The 14,838-nt window shown below is 49.4% G+C and overlaps 1 protein-coding gene across 3 annotated transcripts in view; it reads right to left on the minus strand.

Moving 5' to 3' along the window:
• The window catches only part of Ece2 (endothelin converting enzyme 2), a 35,519-nt gene continuing 20,681 nt past the window's right edge, over positions 1-14,838 (minus strand). For 2 of the 3 annotated variants that reach the window (XM_020175843.2, XM_020175848.2), the window contains 18 exons: positions 14,601-14,687; positions 14,125-14,260; positions 13,502-13,717; positions 12,962-13,086; positions 12,710-12,856; positions 12,484-12,549; positions 7,943-8,131; positions 7,080-7,222; positions 6,644-6,758; positions 5,185-5,295; positions 3,425-3,523; positions 3,247-3,324; positions 2,637-2,740; positions 2,362-2,472; positions 2,168-2,235; positions 1,797-1,987; positions 1,584-1,679; positions 1-918 (listed from right to left, as the gene is read on the minus strand). In XM_020175843.2, the coding sequence (XP_020031432.1) occupies positions 742-918; positions 1,584-1,679; positions 1,797-1,987; positions 2,168-2,235; positions 2,362-2,472; positions 2,637-2,740; positions 3,247-3,324; positions 3,425-3,523; positions 5,185-5,295; positions 6,644-6,758; positions 7,080-7,222; positions 7,943-8,131; positions 12,484-12,549; positions 12,710-12,856; positions 12,962-13,086; positions 13,502-13,717; positions 14,125-14,260; positions 14,601-14,687 (2,259 nt within the window). In that variant the 3' untranslated portion in view covers positions 1-741. The remainder of the gene's footprint in view (positions 919-1,583; positions 1,680-1,796; positions 1,988-2,167; positions 2,236-2,361; positions 2,473-2,636; positions 2,741-3,246; positions 3,325-3,424; positions 3,524-5,184; positions 5,296-6,643; positions 6,759-7,079; positions 7,223-7,942; positions 8,132-12,483; positions 12,550-12,709; positions 12,857-12,961; positions 13,087-13,501; positions 13,718-14,124; positions 14,261-14,600; positions 14,688-14,838) is intronic. The other variant, XM_020175849.2, reaches the window with a different exon arrangement.

Below are 14,838 nucleotides of genomic sequence, written 5' to 3' on the forward strand. Positions count from 1 at the left end.
TGACTGATGTGGGTCTATTTATTGGCAAACGGTCCTACAGGGCCACACCCTCCCCACCCTCTTTTCTGTAAAAATAAACTCTGTCCATCCTTTTCCCTGCACTATCTGCTTTACTGTTTGGTCCAGGGAGACTCAGTCATCCCCTGAGACTTGTGCCCTGAAACACAGGAACCAGCACTCTACACATACACGCTTGCCCTCTCACCCCAGGGAAATTGGGCCCCAAGAAGGCTTGTCAAGCCCCAGCTTTCTGCTAAGAGCCAAGCACAGCCGGTCTGTCCATGAGGTGGGGAGGAGCAGTACTAGGAGCAGCAGCACAAGGAGTACAGGATAGGGGCAGCCCCTGAGGTCAGGGCTGGAAGGAGTTGAGCCCACTCATCCCACGTGGGCACTGAAGGAGCCTGGGGGGAAGCCAGGAGGCACAGCCATGGGTCTTTGTACTTAGAATGGGGCAGGCACAATATGGCCCCCAAGCTGAGTGAGCAGGCTCCTTCCTGTGGGAACTGGTGCCTCCACTCAGACCCCCTCCAGGCAGGGCGACACAGAAGGATGTCACAGTGAATGGCGGGGGCTCTGCTGGAGGCAGGGGCACCCCCAAAGCAGAGGCACGATGTGGTTGAGGGGGTAATAGACTCTCATCTGTGGGGTGGAGGGACTGGACCCAGCCCAGTCCATTTGCTTTTTCCTATTCTGGAAGCCCCAGGCTCTGGTGGCAGCAGGCCATTTCTTCCAGACCCAGGTCTACCACACCTCACACAGCTGCCCTGGGTTCATGGGAGAGCCGACAGGGCAGCTGAAGTGCCGCAGGAAGTCACGAGAGTTGGAGAGAGTGCCCAGCACACGGAAGCGGGCAGGGCTGTGGGGGTCGGTCACTAGCCCCTCATGAGAGCTCTCTGGTGTGCGGACTGAGCACCACACCTGTGGACCAGGACAGACACGGGCACATATGGTGTCTAGTGTGGATCTGGGCCATAGCTTCAGCTGTAGCAGAGCTATCCTAGAGATATGAACAACCACTGGCCGAGCCCCTGGGCTCAAGAGGCCTCAGGGACATGAAGAGGGTTCCGCCAGCCCCTCAGCACACACCTTCCCTCCCAAATTCCTTGAAGCCTGTCTAAAGAGGCCTGGACATTCTGTCGCCCAGCATGGTCATGGTTGAGGGAAAAGCAGAGCCCTTGGGGCTGCCTGCTGTGGTACAAAGTACCTGGAGGAAGCCCTGCCTAAGTCCTTGCTCTGCTACTTACTTTATTCCTGTGCAGCCCTGAACAAACTGCTTTGTGTCCCTAAGCTTTAGTTTCCTCCTCCACACTACCCCACAGGGACATTGAGAGGATTCATGCCTGCTCCAACCTCTTCCCCCATCAAGTGGGCAGCCCTGCCATTTAAGATATGCAAAATACTACCAAAGACTTCTCACTTCTCCAGCAGCTTTCATGGGCTCTGGGCACAAGGCCTTCCCCACTCACTTCCCACACATCAACTTCCACCCCATTCCCCAGCCCCTTTCCTGCATGACTCCAACTTCTGGTGACATCCCTGGAGTGATGAGAGGAGCACACCCCAGTTCTTCCTGAGGGCAATACCTGGGCAAATCCCACAAAGAAGAGCTGGTGGTTGGTGAGCCCCACAGCTGGCAGCTGTTGTTCCTCACCATGCTTCCTCAGCCATGTTTTATAAGCCTGGGGTGGGAAGGAGGAACAGTGGGCAGCAAGTCCACTAGGTCCTACCCACTTCCCCCATATCCCTCCACCCAAGCCGATAGGCCTTGGCCACTGGAGGCCTGCCTGACCACTCACGTTGTAGGCAGCCTTAAGCCCCCCGTTGTCAGCAATGTTCTCCCCTAGCGTCTGACGGCCATTGAGCCTCTCCCCGTTGACCTGATACTGGTTGTACTGTTCCTCCATGCAGGCCGTGTGGTTCCGGAAAGCTGCCAGGGACTCATTCTGCCACCAGGGCCGCAGGTTCCCTTCCTTGTCATACTCACGCCCTAGGAGAACATACATTTTTTGCACCCTACCAAAATGACAGCTCACCTCTTGAGGGCAGGAGCATTCCCACCAACCCTAGTCATAGATTCCAGGGCCCCAGGGTCTGCCCCAACATCCCAAGGCCTTCCAAGAGACACTGGGAATTCTAGGCTGGAGGGGACAGCACCATGGGCCCCTACCTTGATCATCAAAGGCATGTGTCAACTCATGGCCCATTACCACACCAATGCCACCAAAGTTCAGGGCCCTGGTAGTGAGGAATGCTGAGTGAGAACATGGTAGGGGGACTTCTGCATCCCCTGTCTCCAGCTGTGCTCCCAGCTCACCCACAGGCCCAGGTCCCGGCACCCAGCCCCTCCTGCCTCAGACACACTTGGGGTGATGGCGGGCATAGAAGGGGGCCTGCAAGATGCCAGCAGGGAAGACGATTTCATTCTTGGTTGGAAGGTAATAGGCATTCACTGTCTGGGGGGTCATGCTCCACCTAGAGAAGGAAGAAGAGGCTGAGGCCCTGTACTCTCCAAGTGCCCTCAGCCCAGCAGCCCTGTCCTACCTCCTAGGAGAACCTAGTGCCACCCTTTGCCCCACTCCTGCAAATCTTTGCCCACCTCCCCTGCTGCCCCACTGTCTGTGGCCTCCCACTCTCACTGGTCTCGGCTGGGAGGCTTGCGGAGCTGGTCAGCCATCACCTTAGCAGAGAAGTTGTAGAGATTCAACATGTTTTGGAAGAAAGAATCTTCAGAGACTTCATACTATGGGAATGGTGGGAGGTAGAAACCAAGCGAGAACATGTTCGACAAGATAATAGCCCCAACTTGGCTACTAATTACCCCCTCTCCAAGCCTCAGTTTCTTCAACTGTAAACTGGGAGTGAAATAGCTAGTAAATAATTGCTGATATTTTAAAAAGTACTTATGCTGCAGGTGCTAAGATAGGTCATAGTAGTATCACTGTTTTACAGATGAAGAAACTGAGGCCCAAAGAAGTCTTGTCCAAGGTTACACAGTTAGGGTAGAAACATGGTTTGATTCAGGCTTGATTATAAATCCCTGATAGCTCATTAATACTACATTTCACCGCCATTGGCCCCCAGCCTGGCACAGAGCCAACACTTAAGCAAAGCTTGTTTTTTGCATCTGCCTCTGAAAGGAACCAACATGCACCTCCTTCCCTCCCGGAGCCTGAGTCCTAACTACTGAGACCAGAAAACGGTGCCCCCACAGGGATAAAGGTCAGTGATCTGAGCACAGGTACTCACCCCATCATATACATCATCCAGCTCTTTGGACTCCAGGATGAAGTCCGGGAAGCCAATCATATCATAGATGGCATCTGCCTGAAGAGACCAGGCTAAGGGTTTTCCTTCCCAGCTTCCAACAAAACTGTATTCTCTATCCCCACCTCAAGATGGCGCCCTAACCCCAGACATGACTCACTTTCTCCTTGGCTGCCTGCCGGGTGTTCTCATCCATCCAAACCAGCTCCTCCAGGGCCTCCTCAAAAGCAGACCGGATTTCACTGATCATCCCCTCTGCCTGGGTGGGGGGGCACAAGTTAGCCTCCTCCTGCACTTTAGTGGATCCCTGCTTTGCCATGGACCCTAGGGGATATCCCTATCCCTCCAGGGAGCCATGGGAATGTCCAGACTCTTGGAAAAAGGCTGAACATCTAGGGAGGGTGAAAAGGAAGCACCATTCCTGAAGGTATTGGCGTACTGGCACTGTGTGTTGCTTTTTTTAATGAATTAAACATTTTAATCGCCAATATTAATTAAATCAATATAACTTAAAATAGTACTTTTTTTTTTTTCAAAACAGGTTCTCACTATGTAACTCAGGCTAACCTCAAACTCAAGATCCTTATGCCTCAGCCACCCAAGTGCTGAGATTACAGATGTGACCACTATGCCCAGCTAGTATGGGCTTTGAACTAAGAGCCTCAAGCTTGCTAGGGCAGGTGCTGTACCACTTGAGCCATGCCCTCAGTCCTTTTTGCTTAAGGCATTTTTCAGTTAAGGTCTCTCATTTTTGCCCAGGGCCAGCCCGACCATGATCCTTCTAACCATAGCCCCCTAAGTAGCTAGGACATAGACACATGCCAACAACCCTGGTTTACTGATTGAGATGGGGTGTGTGTGGGGGTTCTCCCTAAAAGGTGATCCTTCTGATCTCTGACTCTCAAGTAGTTGGGAGCATGCCTACATAGCTTTTGTTTGTTTTTTTGTTTTGGGACTGGAGCTTGAACTCAGGTCTTCACACTTGCAAAGCAGGTGATCTACTGCTTGAGCGACACCTCTAGTCCATTTTGTTCTGATCATTTTGGAGATGGGGGTCTCACAAGCATTTGCCCAGTCTGGCCTCAAACCACAATTCTCCCGATCTCAGCCTACCAATTAGGTAGGATTACAGGTGACAGCCACCAATGCCCAGCTAGATAACTTCTTTTAACATTCTGCTTATCTACTTATGGTGTTTCCTCCACCCAGATATACATATGAAATAGATAATTGTTATAAAATATGGCATTGTGTTATATAACATATATATGTGAACATATATATTGCAGCCTACATTTTTTCACTTACAAATATATCTTCAATTTAAAGTCTCCTCATAATCCATCCTCGCAGCAAATTATTTTTCCTTTACCCCATGGTAGGACATTTAAGCTGGTTTCATTTCTCCCTATTATAAACAACACTGCCGTAAATATCCATATGGATAATACTTTAAGCACATCAACTATCATCTCCTAATAAATAAAAAATATTATTTTTCTACTCATATAGACAGTATAAATTCATCATTTAAAAATTTAGCCAGGTGCCAGTGGCTCATGCCTGCAATTTTAGCTAGTCAGGAGGCAGAGATCAGGAAGATCATGGTTCAAAGCCAGCCCAGGCAAATTGTTCTTGAGACCCTATCTCGAAAAAACCCATCACAACAAAGGGTTGGTGGAGTGGCTCGAGGTGTAGTTCAAACCTGAATTCAAACCCCAATATTGTAAATAATAATAATAATAATAATAATAATTAGAAAAATACAGAAAACTTTAAAGAACCAAAAATAAATAAATAAACCTCGCCACCCAAAAGAACTATTTGGTTCTACTATTTGAGCCACAGACTCCAGTCCTTTATGAAAAGTGAATTTTAAATAAAGAAAAGGGTAATGCCAGAAGAAGCCTGGAGACTCACAATTTCCTTGCTTTGTCTGTCAAAGGTAGCCTTCACAAAGAGGGAACCCAAAGCGAAGCCAAGGGCATCATCCGTGTTGGAGATGCAGGTCTGCCACCTCGGTGTGCAGGACTGTAAAGGCACAAAGAACCAGGCCCCCAGAGATAGTTCCATCCTCTAATCTGACGGCCCTTCTCAGTTTTGGACAACAGAGGCCTGGGCTTCGTATGCTGTCTCTCCCTTACTCTCCAGGGAAAGTGTAGAGCAGTATCTCAAACTGTACTAATCCCAGCAGCAAAATAGCAGTAGGAATACCTGTGCTATCCACTCTATTCTTAGCACTCTTCTCTTTTTTTATGTTTCTAAAAGGCCCCATCACAGTCCTGAAGTTTCTTTGCTCAGCTCCACAACTCAGACTAAAGTCTAATCAGTCTCCCAAAACAGAACCCTGGTGTCACCCAAACTTCCTCCATTTCCCCCAGCACCCACATTGATTCTATCATTAGTTTCTATTGGCTCTGCTTCACCATCTCTTCTGTCTACCCCATCACCACTTCCCTGCCCTACAATGTTATCATCTCTTGACTGAAGAGACTGGACACTGATAGAGTGTCTCATCCCCTTCATCCTCCTCCCCCGTCACTCTTCTCCACCATCCATTTAGATGCCAGAAAGAATATCTAACACATAACCTGTGTTATTGTTTTCCCGTGAAAGAATCAAGGCAGACTTCTTAATACAACAGCCAGATCCCTTGATAAATGCCCCATGCCCACCTTTAGAAGTTTAGCCTCTCTTTTGTCCTGTTCTCAAGCTCCTACCAGAACAAATGCAAACCCACCAAGCTCCTTCCACCCTCTGGGAATTCATATGAGCTGTTTCTTTTGCCTGAAATTCCCTTCTCCCTGCACTCTTGGAGAAGTTCATCCTTCAAATGGCACTGTCTTAAGAGACAATTTTTCTGATGCCTCCCTCATGGTTCCCCAGGTACAGTGTGCTGTCTTATCTCTGTCCTATACCACAAAGAAGGCGTTTCACTCATTGTGGCCACTTACCACTCCCAAATATAATTTGTTTGTTTACAAGTTCACACCTCCTACTTAATGGAGCATGTTGAAATGAAGAACTGCATTTATTCACTGTCAGCACTCCCATCATCAAAGCTGAGTGCCTATACTATACCATGAATAAGGTGTAACACAGGCATTTAAATTAGCTCACTTAATCCTCATAACAGCCCCGCAAACTATTCCTGCTTCACAGACCAGGAAATGGAGAGCTGGAGAAACTGGGTGACATGCCTAAGGTCCCACATGAATGAAAAAAAATGAAGGAGTTGGGACTGGAACCCAGGAGAGCTTGATTTCAAATTCTGTGCTCCACACTATGTACCTGCATTCCGTGAAGCCTGACACACTGCAGGTGATCACCACCAGCTAGGTTGGGTCAGAAGTGGAGCAGGGGGAGGCAGAGAGCCCACCTTCTTGGTGCCATAAAGGGTCTCCAGCAGCTTCTCCTGTGCAGACTCAAAGCGCTGGTCCAAGCTCGAGGTTGTCTTCTGTACCAGGTTCCAGATCAGGTAATTGTTCAGGATGCTGGTGTCCACACCAGAAAATAAGAAAAGGCCAGGTGGGGTACCTTTTCCCTCCCCCTAACCAGTGCCCAAGAAGGTGCAGGCAGCAGGAGTCCTGAGAGGCACATATGGAAGCTGTCCTGGAGTCCCTGTCTCACCCTGGGAAGTCAGCTTTGAGCAAGGTGTGGGAATGGAAGTCACAAATGGCACCCTGAAGCCCTGCCCAGAAGACATTCTCATTTGATATTTGGAAGGTTTAGGGCCTTCCAAAGATCTGCCTGGGCCCTGCCAGAGATCTCCACAGAGCCCTGAGTCCCACCCCTTCACCTTGGACTCTTCCCACCTTGGTTCTGTGCGATTGATGAGCTCTGACACCTGCTGCAAATAATCCGTCCCATACACCACCACAGGCTCAGAGTCACCCAACTCCAGGGGTGACAGCAAGAAAGACAGAAACTCAAGCCAGTCCATGGAGGGCGCCAGAGCCTGAGAGAGAAAAAAAAAAATTCCTCAGGCTTCCCTTCTTGCCAGCTCACTTGGCTTCCAACAGACCCCTCCCCCCCCATATGCTGTAGCCTGGGAGTCCTTCCCATTGCCATGGCAACTGCTACCGGCTGCTTGGCGACTCCTTCCTGTAATGAACCCTTTTCCAGGCCTAAGCGCCCCTCATTCTGGTAGCCCAACCACTTACTATGACAACGAAAACCAGCATGTGTGATATTCAGCTGGAGCACAGATATTCAAATATTTTCTTAACAGTTGATAAAATACCACTCCCCAACACCTCCCACGTGTCTGGTCTCTCCTCCAGAACCTCCCCATTCCCTAACCCTTCCATGATCCAACTCCCAAAGGACTGGCACAGTAGGGGCCTGTAGAAGATGCTGCCATACATATTCTGATTTGTGAACATCATCAAGTTGTTATACGTTTTCCCCACCCCAAGTTGTTATAAATTTTGAACACAATCTCTCCATGCATCTCCAGGCCACAAGAAAGGGACCAAAGGATGGTCCTGTGAGAAGTGGCTTAAAATGGTCACCAGTTTTCTTTCTAGGAAAGCAACAGTGCAGCTGGGAAGCTCAGAAAAGCAAGGAAATAAGGAAGCACTGTGGGCTGTCTCAGGAAGGAGGTGTGAAGGGAAGCTGAGGGTCGGTGCCAAAGGCTGGCCTCTCCCACATGTTTCTAGCCCCATGGCTGCCCCACCTGCAGCTCAGAGATGCTCATCTTGTGATAGATCTTCTCCTCGTCCCGCCGCTGGTCCTGGGGTACTGTGATGTTGGCCAGTTGCACCTCCAGCTCCAGCACTTGCTGCATCTGCTCTCGGGTGGAGGTTGGCCCTCCACCCAGCAGCATCCCCAGCTCTTCCATGTAGTCCAGATAGGCAGTGAGCACCTAAGAAGGTCCCAGTTATCCTCAGCAGCAAGTCCTGCCCAAGCCTGAGATCTGTTCTGTCCACTGTCTCTTCTGCTTGATGCTCTTTATGAAAGCCTTCCTGTGTGACCCTGTGTCATTTCTGACACAGTGCTTACCACTGTATGCTCTGTCTTGCTTATTCATCTGCACACTTACTTATCTATTTCCCCCAGGAGAGCACTGTTCAAGTTACCACAGCTGTTCACCACTGTATTCCAAAAGCCTTGAACAGAGCTAAGCACACAACTGGTTTTTTGTCCTATGGATGGTCTGTTTCCCATACTGCTTTGCCTTCTCATTCCCTAAAGCCCTTCTAGTTGTCCTAGTCCCCTAGTGACCAGAGGCCTTCACTTGAATGGCTTACTGAATCCCATATCAAGTCCCTTCTACCTCTCATTCTGCCAGTCCTCAAATTTGTGCTTTCTCTGCCACCACCCAAATTTATAGCCTCCAAGGGAGAGAAAAGCACAGAAAAGAAATATTTAGTAAGCACTTATGTGTAAGCAGATCAGATTGCTAGGGGCTTTTCATATCATGTATCTTCTTCCCAGCCCCTTCTCCCAACTCCATAAAGTGGATATTAATCCCACTGTACATAGAGGAACAAGTTGGGAAAGATAGCCTAACTTGGCTCCTCTCACACACTACCACATGGCAGAGTCAGGATGTGGCTTGGGCCTGAACATCACTGGGGCCCAGCACAAACCCATGTTACTGCATGCCCAGCTGGCTCTTGGGCTCCATGAGGGCCAGGCTGTATTCTCAGGCTCTAGTACAGTATCTGCTACATAGTAGGTGGTCAATAAGTATTTATTGAGGAAAGGGAAGGAAACACAAAAAGGACCCTCAGAACTGCTTAGCACCAACCCCTGCGGCCCCTCCTCCCATAGATACTGTCTAATTTTTTTTTTTTTTGAGACAGGTCATACCATATTTTCCAGGCTGGCTTCGAATTTGTAATCCTCCTGCCTCAGTCTCCTGAGTGCTGGGATTACAGGCATGTACTACCACTCCTGCCTTCATTTCCCACTCAACCTGAAACCCTACATGGGCTCCCTTGACTGCTAAAGGCCATCTCCTCTTCTATTTCACTGAGAAGTTTTAAATCCCTTGATATCCAAGGGATATCTGCATATATCCCTTGTACTGCAAAATTTCTTCTTTTCCCACTCTCCTCTTTCTTGCTGCTGCTGTCAGAAGAAGGGGTTTGAGTACCAACCCCAGTCATCATAGCTCCTAAGAGGGATGGTTTACTCAGACAAATCACCTCACATTATCACTTCCTCTCGCTATGTCCTTACCCTCAGCTTAAGACTTACTCTGAAACCTTCCTGAACCTTCTGTACTTCTAGTCTCTATCCCATATTAATCTTTTGTGCTGCACCCTCTCCTAGATCCTGGCAGAAGGCTTCCTACCCAAGGCAACAAGAGCCTCACTGAGAGCCAAACCCTTGTCTTTTCCAAAGCACTGTGAGAGTGGTTCTTTCCTGTGTTCTCAAAATTCTCTCCTCCCGACTCAGTGAATACCAAAATCACACACCTGTTCATACCACTTTGGAGTCTCCCTTTCCATTTCGTTTGGCATAAATCCTACACTTGCTAGGTGTGGTGGTCCAGCACTTGGGAGGCTGAGGCAGGGTGATCATTTGAGTCCAGGAGTTGAGACCAGCCTGGGCAACATAAGGGCATGGGCTGGGGGTGTAGCTCAGTGGTTAGAGCACTTGCTTAGCATGCTCAAGGTCCTGGGTTTAATCTACCATAAGGCAAGAAGAAAAAAGTTGCATAAACACTGGGCATAGTAGTACACACCTGTCATTCTATACTCAGGAAGCTGAGGATTGCAAGTTTGAGGCCAACATGAGCTACCTGGTGAGACCCTGTTTCAAAAAAAAAAACTCTAGGGCTGGGCTGGGGTGTGGCTCAAGTGGTAGAGCACCTGCCTAGCAAGTGCAAGGCCCTGAATTCAACCCCAGTGCCACCAAAATAAAATAAAATAAAAAGATAATGAAAACTAAATCCTAAACTTTAAAAAAAAATTAACCTCTCTAACGAAGAGCAACTTTATACTACTATTTTTTTATTTTTATTTTTTGGCCATACTAGGGTTTGAACTCAGGGTCTTGTGCTTTCTAGGCAAGCACTCAACACTTGAGCCATGCCTGAAGCCCTAAATCCTAAACCTGAGCCAGAATGTTCTTATATAAAACAGGTCTACATCACTGTGCAAAAGGACCTGGCCAGTCTCCCCTCCTACTCTCTCTCTCCTGGAGTATGTCAATAGGCCATTTGCCCTTCCCCTCAGAGCCTTTGCCTAAGCTACTCCCTATGCAGAGCCCTCCTTTCACTGCCACCTACCCTATTGGGACACTCAGCTGATTCCCAGTTAAGACCATGCTTCTCCTCTATCATGGTCCCAACAACTTTGGGGACACTATGTCACCAGTATTTCATGTCTTCTCTACCACTTAGAGGACAGTGGCAATGTTTTGTTCATCACATGCCTAGAGGAGAGTCTGGCTGAGAAATGCTCAGAAAATGTTTGCAAAGGAATGCCCAAAGGACAGGACTCCCCAAGTTGTCCTGTTGTAGTGGTCTTCTCTGATGCTCTTTCCTCTGCTGCCCTTAAAAGACATACCCTGGGACTGGCGGAGTGGCTCACATAGTAGAGCACCTGCCTAGCAAGCATGAGGCCCTGAGTTCAAACCCCAGTACTGCTGTAAAAATAAATACAGCTTTAAAAAGACATACCCTTTTTCCCACCTGTCCCACATCTTCATCTGAGTTTTGCAGATGTCCCCTGGAGCCTCTGGCTCCCTTCACACTGTCCTTTCTCCAAGACTCCACTCAACTTCCACAGCTGCCGATGACCTCTCTTACAGAAAGTGCCAGGTCCCTCAAACTCCACACCCCAAGTGTCTGCCACATACAAGAGCATAAGGCTGCACCCCCATACCTCACAGGAGGTAAAGGCTATGCTTCCCCTTTTACTGATGAGGAAACAGCCTTAGGGAGGTCAATCTTCTGCACCAGGCAGCAGGTCTGACTCCATAATCACTCCTTGTCCTGTGACATCACAGTCTCCTCTTCCCCAACACACCATAAGCTTCCTACAGCCACCCCTGATTCTCCATTCCACCATTACTCAATCTTACAGCTTGAATCATCTTTACCTCATCCCTCTTCTAACACCCAGTCATCAACAACTTTTGATTCTAGCTTGATTACATCTCTTGTAGCCTCTGCTTTCTAACATTCCCTCTGTTGCTTCCTCGCCTGGGCCCTTACTGAGTCAGAGCCTGGAGGGCTGCAGACATACTTCACCCTCCATAGGGAGGCTTCCCAAAGCACTGCACAGTGCATCACTCTCTCCTTCCTGTGGAGCATGCCATGGCTCTCTGGGAGGTATAGAATTAGCTCCTTAGTGAGGCAATAACTAGTTCCTGAACCTTCCAGACTCCCATCTTGCCAACCTAGACCCCTTCCCATGGTCCAAAATCTCTCTTCTATGCTTTTATTTCCGGGGTGGGGAGAGCTGGGAGGATTGAACTCAGGGCTTCATGGTTGCAAAGTAGGCACTTTACCACTTGAGCTACACCTCCAGACTATTTTGCTATGGTTATTTTTTTGGAGATGGGATCTCTTGAACTATTTGCCCAGGCTGGCCTTGAATCACAATCCTCCCCATCTCAGCCTCCCCAGTATCTAGGATTATAGGTATGACCCACTGTGCTTGGCATCTTCCATATTTGTTTAACCTGTTCTCTCTGCCCAGCATGCCCTCATCTACTCCTATGTATTCTACAGAGCCTCGCTCAGATGCAATCTTCAGAAAATGTTTTCTGGATAGAGAGTCTTTAAGATCCTCTTTTGAGCCTTGTGCTCAGCTATATAGGCCCACAAAGCCATCACCACTGAAAGTTTCCTGCTCTGAAACTTACATCTCAGAATTCCCCCACTGAGCGCCAATGCAGTAGTAGGTGCCCATTAAATGTTTTCCAGGTACTGGGGGTATAGCTCAGTGGCAGAGCACTTGCCTAGTATGCATGAGGTCCTGGGTTCAATTCCAAACACCACAAAAAGAAATTTAAAAATTGTTGGGGATGTACTCAGTGGTAGAACGCTTGTCTAGCAGGTATCAATACCCAACACCACAAAAAAAAAAAGTTTCCCTGGAAGAATAAGAAGGAGGAAGGAAGAAAGAGCAGTTGGCTCACTAGGCAACAGGGCAGGCTCCCCTTCCCCAGTTGGACCCTGGACAAAGAAAAGTACAAGGGGATCATCAACCCAGCTTAGCAAGGACGTGGGGGCGGGGTTCTGAGCATGCTCCTTACTTTCTCATTGGCAGTTTTGTTTAAGTAGTAATCTCGAGAGGGCAGAAAAAGCCCAGACTGGTCCACCTGCAAGAGCAATGAAAGAAAATGAGTCTCCCTTCCTTCTAGACTCTGAATTCCTTTTCAGGGTGGGAGGACCATCCCAGACTGCCTGTCATAGAGGAGGGGCAATGGGGGGAGTCTGGGCTCAGCAAAAGGTCAATGATTCTCTCCCCACCCTTCCCACCTGGATGACATTGCTGTTGGAACTCTTAGAATCAGCACTGATGTAGACGGTGAAGAATGGGGTGGCTCTGTAGGTCCCTGCTACTGCCTTCAGCACCTCCATGAAGTTGTTCTGGTCCCAGGGCCCCGTAATGTTCCAACCACCGATCTGAGTACAGATAAATAAGTGGAACCTCTAGCACAGGGGTCCCAGAGTTTTCTGGGACCACACCCTCTCCTGTTCCTCCTGCCCACAGCCCATCTGTGCTCTTGCTTTGTCAATGAGGTCCTGCAGTGGCTGGGCGCCCAGCTCCTCAATGCGTTCCACTTGTAGGCAGGACATGTAGAAGCGCTGTGTCTTCCTCTCGGCTTCACTGCTGGAGTTGAAGGTGGTGTTCTCTGTAGGGTAGAACACATGGTTAAGTGTCCATTAGATTAACAGCTGAGTGGAAGTCCTGGCCTTTGCTTTTGTCCCTCTCTTGCAATTTCAATGAGCAGTCCTCCTAATGTAGACCCAAGGCTGACACAGCAAATCATGGCTTCCCCCTATCCATGGAGACCCTCCAAAGATGAGTCTTCAGGGTCCCTGGTGCCTACCACACCTCAACAGTACAGATAGAGATCTACCCCCTCAAACCTATCTCCAGTTCTTATGAGCCCCCTGCTCTCTGCATGCTCTCTTTCCTAAAGTGTTCAAATACCAATCCATTCACTTCTTCACTTATGAACACTTATTGAGTACCTCCTAATTGCCAGGCCCTGTGCTGGACAGAAAGCTTAACTGGCACAGCGCCTCCCTGACAGCCCCACTCACCAAGCAGGTGCTTCAGTATGGCCTGGTTCTGGTCCCAGAGGCTGTTGAAGGTGTTCCAGCGAGAACGCCCATCAGGTAGGGGGTTCCTCCGAATCCAGCCTCCACAGGAAAACTGGTAAAAGTCTTCACAGGGGCTCACCCCTCGGTCCAGAGACTCCAGGATTTTTCCAGCCACTCGAATGCAGGCCTCTGTGAGGCAGGTGCTGTGGGATGGGTCTGTGTCAGGGGACATGGAAGAGGATATGAGACTATCAGCCTGTCAGAGGCAAACTCTTTGGAAATGCTATGACAGCAGGAAGTTAAGATAACTTCCAACTGGAGAAAAAAAAAAAAAAACGTTTTTTTGGCCATACTGGAGTTTGAACTCTGGGCTTGGACCTTAAGCCATTCCACCAGCCCTTTTTTTGTGATGGTTTTTTTTGTTTGTTTGTTTTTGAGATAGGGTTTCTCACACTATTTGCCCTGGCTGGCTTTGAACCACAATCTTCCTGATCTCTGACTCCTGAGTAGCTAGGATTACAGGCATGAGCCACAGGAACCCAGCAAGAGAAAATCTGAGAGGCCCTTCAGGCTTCAGAGCCCCCACAGGTATAACGACAGATGAAAGGTGTGGGCCCACCTACCTCTGTAGTACTGAACCCCTAGGGCCAACAGGCAGCCCAGAAGCAGTGTAGCCAGCAGTAGAGAGACACCTGCCAAGATCAGCTCCAGCTGGGTATGCAAGCCAAAGAGTTGTCTTGTCCTCTTTCGGAATCCCACCTGGGAAACACGGAGATGGAGCTCGATTGAGCTGGAGGGCAGGGATGCAAGATTACGGAAGTGTTCTGAGAGGGTGAAGGCACAGGCAGTTTCCAGAGCCATGGAGTAAAACAGGCTATTGGAGCTAACTTGGGGCCCAGGGGCAATGAGGCAGGCAGAGTTGAGCCCTGAGCCTGACTTTTTGTGCAACGTCATGGCTTAGGATCGCCTCACCATAGTCCAGAAGAGATCGAGCGAAGATGGGGTCAGTAACCCTTCAGAACAGCCCAGAGCTCCTGGGTTTGCCAGGCGTCATGCTAGGGCTGGGGCCTGGTGAGAAAGGGGGAACCCCCTTGCCCACCTCCACTGCGTCCGGGGAGGCCCCGCCCTCTACGGGGGTCTCGGGTGCGTCTTCATCCCGAAGCGTGGCCCGTTTGTACTCCACCATCTGCCAGACAGTCCGGGACGCCAACCGAGGTCAGGCAGAGAGGGCTGTTTGCCCACAGCCCTGCCCCAGTGTCCCTTGCCGGGGACCCCTCCCACCTGCAAAAAGGGCCCCTTCCCACCTGCCGGGCTCTTGAGCCTGGGGTCCCCTCTGA

The sequence above is a fragment of the Castor canadensis genome, chromosome 5 (genome assembly GCF_047511655.1).
Source record: "Castor canadensis chromosome 5, mCasCan1.hap1v2, whole genome shotgun sequence".
NCBI classification, from domain to species: domain Eukaryota; kingdom Metazoa; phylum Chordata; class Mammalia; order Rodentia; family Castoridae; genus Castor; species Castor canadensis.